The sequence below is a fragment of the Epinephelus moara genome, chromosome 5 (assembly GCF_006386435.1).
Source record: "Epinephelus moara isolate mb chromosome 5, YSFRI_EMoa_1.0, whole genome shotgun sequence".
NCBI lineage: Eukaryota > Metazoa > Chordata > Actinopteri > Perciformes > Serranidae > Epinephelus > Epinephelus moara.
The window spans coordinates 40,052,818-40,055,192 of NC_065510.1; the positions used below are offsets into that span (position 1 = coordinate 40,052,818).

General features: G+C 41.0%; 1 protein-coding gene across 1 annotated transcript in view; it reads left to right on the forward strand.

Annotated features, from left to right (window-relative positions):
* Nucleotides 1-817: 817 nt before the first annotated feature.
* Nucleotides 818-2,375, forward strand: part of LOC126390305 (intelectin-like) — a 4,777-nt gene continuing 3,219 nt past the window's right edge. The window contains exons 1-4 of the mRNA XM_050044547.1: nt 818-830; nt 1,161-1,244; nt 1,369-1,524; nt 1,744-1,991. Of these exons, the coding sequence (XP_049900504.1) occupies nt 1,163-1,244; nt 1,369-1,524; nt 1,744-1,991 (486 nt within the window). The 5' untranslated portion in view covers nt 818-830; nt 1,161-1,162. The remainder of the gene's footprint in view (nt 831-1,160; nt 1,245-1,368; nt 1,525-1,743; nt 1,992-2,375) is intronic.

Below are 2,375 nucleotides of genomic sequence, written 5' to 3' on the forward strand. Positions count from 1 at the left end.
TGGAAAAATCATTCAGAAGTATGATGTCAACTTTCATTTTTATGCAGATGACACCCAACTGTATGTCCCTTTAAAAGCTGGTTGCTCTGATGTCTCCCGCATAATGTCCTGTCTTGCTGACATCAAAAAATGGATGTCCAACAATTTTTTGCAGTTAAATGACTCAAAGTCAGAAGTGCTCATCGTCACCCCTGCTTGGCTTCATTTTTCATCCCCTGAGGTTGCCACTTGGATTAGGTCTCTCATCTGTACTTAACAGGTGTGTCAGGCTGTCAGGCTTCACTCTCCTACAGCGCAGTGTGTTGAGTGGGACAATTCACACTTTGAAGGTTCTTTTCAGACCTCTACAGGTGGTTTTGGAAACACAGTACATCATTTTACCAGCACCATAGCAAGAAAAACACGAGTGTAACTGTAGACATGACAGATAACATTAAGGTTAGCTGTTTTTAGTTTCCTGGTGTTACGCAAACTGGCTTACTTTCATGACTTACTGGAACACCAGTGCAGGTCAAGCAACATTATTTAAAGGCCCTATAATTCATGTGGATAATTTATCACAGTAAGCCAGAGAAACGTGAAGTGCAGACAGGATGTTTTATGAATCAGTGAGTTGTAACAAGATAACAGAAGACCTTTGGGATCATTATGACTGTATATCAGTATATTTTCATTGAACAGTTTCCTTGTCCGAGTGGTGTTTTGGTAAGTAATGCAATCATCAGTTTGAACTTTGAGTCTTTTTATTTCAACAAAGACTCATAAAAAGGACATATATAGTTGTGTAGATGAAGAAGCAATCACAACACATCTTACAGCGATCAACACAGGTAGGAAATCAATATTTTGTTACAAAGACTGGCGCACTAGGGACGATGATAACATGACTGCTATTCAGTTTAACTGTACTGTTAGAGTTATGTGGACGAATATTCCTGTCTCCACATCTGTTACTGTACAATTCTGAATTGTGGGGAAAAAGCGTGTGTCTTACATGCGTGTCTTACAAACATTTTCTGTCATAAACCTCTCATTAATGTAAAAGAACATTAACATGACTTAAGGTCGATAGATTTATCAGATTTGAAATACTTTCTGTGTGTATGAGATAACATACTCTGTACTGTTTAAATTCATTTGATGTTTTTCTTTTCCCACAGACATGTTATACCACATGCTTTTGTTCTTGGTGGTTTTGCTGTTAGTGGCAGATGCTTCCTTTGCAGCTGCCACTTTACAAATAGGTAAAAAACAAAAACACATATGTACAAGAAATATCCTTCATATGCTCATACATCCTACTTTCCTACAGTACGTCACTGCTATCTAACATTCTTATCTTGTAAAATTTGGCTTTATTTTCAGTAGATGAAGAACTCACCCAAACAGAGGCCACTGAGGATGTTGAGATAATTCAGAACCTCATGAAGACAAACTTTGAACAACTGGAGAAACTGAGCAACAGGTCCAGATATGTTGCAAGGAGCTGTAAAGAGATCAAGGAAAGATATAATGAGCAAGAAGGTAAGCAGAACTGTTGCTTGTGGGAGATGTTTCTCTATGCAATACTTTCACAGAATAAAGATACTTCTAATGCAATGGAAAATGAAATGTCTTTCATTGTGATGCTGTCCCACAAGCAAGTTTTGAACAGATATTTTGGCACACATCTCAGCTAATGACAGATAAGTCACAACAAGTGTGTGTATTTTCACTCACTAACACTAACTATTTTCTTTCCAGATGGGTTATACTACCTGACCACTGCTAATGGCATGGTCTATCAGACTTTCTGTGATATGACCACTGCGGGAGGCGGCTGGACACTGGTGGCAAGTGTTCATGAGAACAGCGTATATGGAAAGTGCACAGTGGGCGATCGCTGGTCGAGCCAGCAGGGCAACAATGCTGACCTGCCAGATGGAGACGGGAACTGGATGAACAGAAACACCTTTGGGGCAGTAGAGAGCGCCACCTCGGATGATTTTAAGGTACACAGGCACAGACATGCTGCAGTGGTATTCTCTCTTGTGGACCACTGACACACGTTGCTGAATGAGATCACAGAACCTATTAAAGGTGCAATGTGTAAGATATGGCCAGAATTTAAAACTTTTTTTTAAAAAAAAAATCCCTAACACTACAACAGGATGTGAAGAAGTAACAGTTTTGATCCAATACAGACTTGAGGCTTGGTTGAGTTTAGATTCTTTACTTAGATTCTTGGGGCTCTAGTTTTCCGGTGCGGCACAGGGTGGCGCAGGGTGGCGCAGGGTTGCGAACCCCGCGCAGAGCTAGTTTCGAGCAGCGCAACCCGAGGCGCGCTCAGTTTGGTAGTTTGGCAGACCGAGGTGCGCTGAGATGGGTGTGGCGGT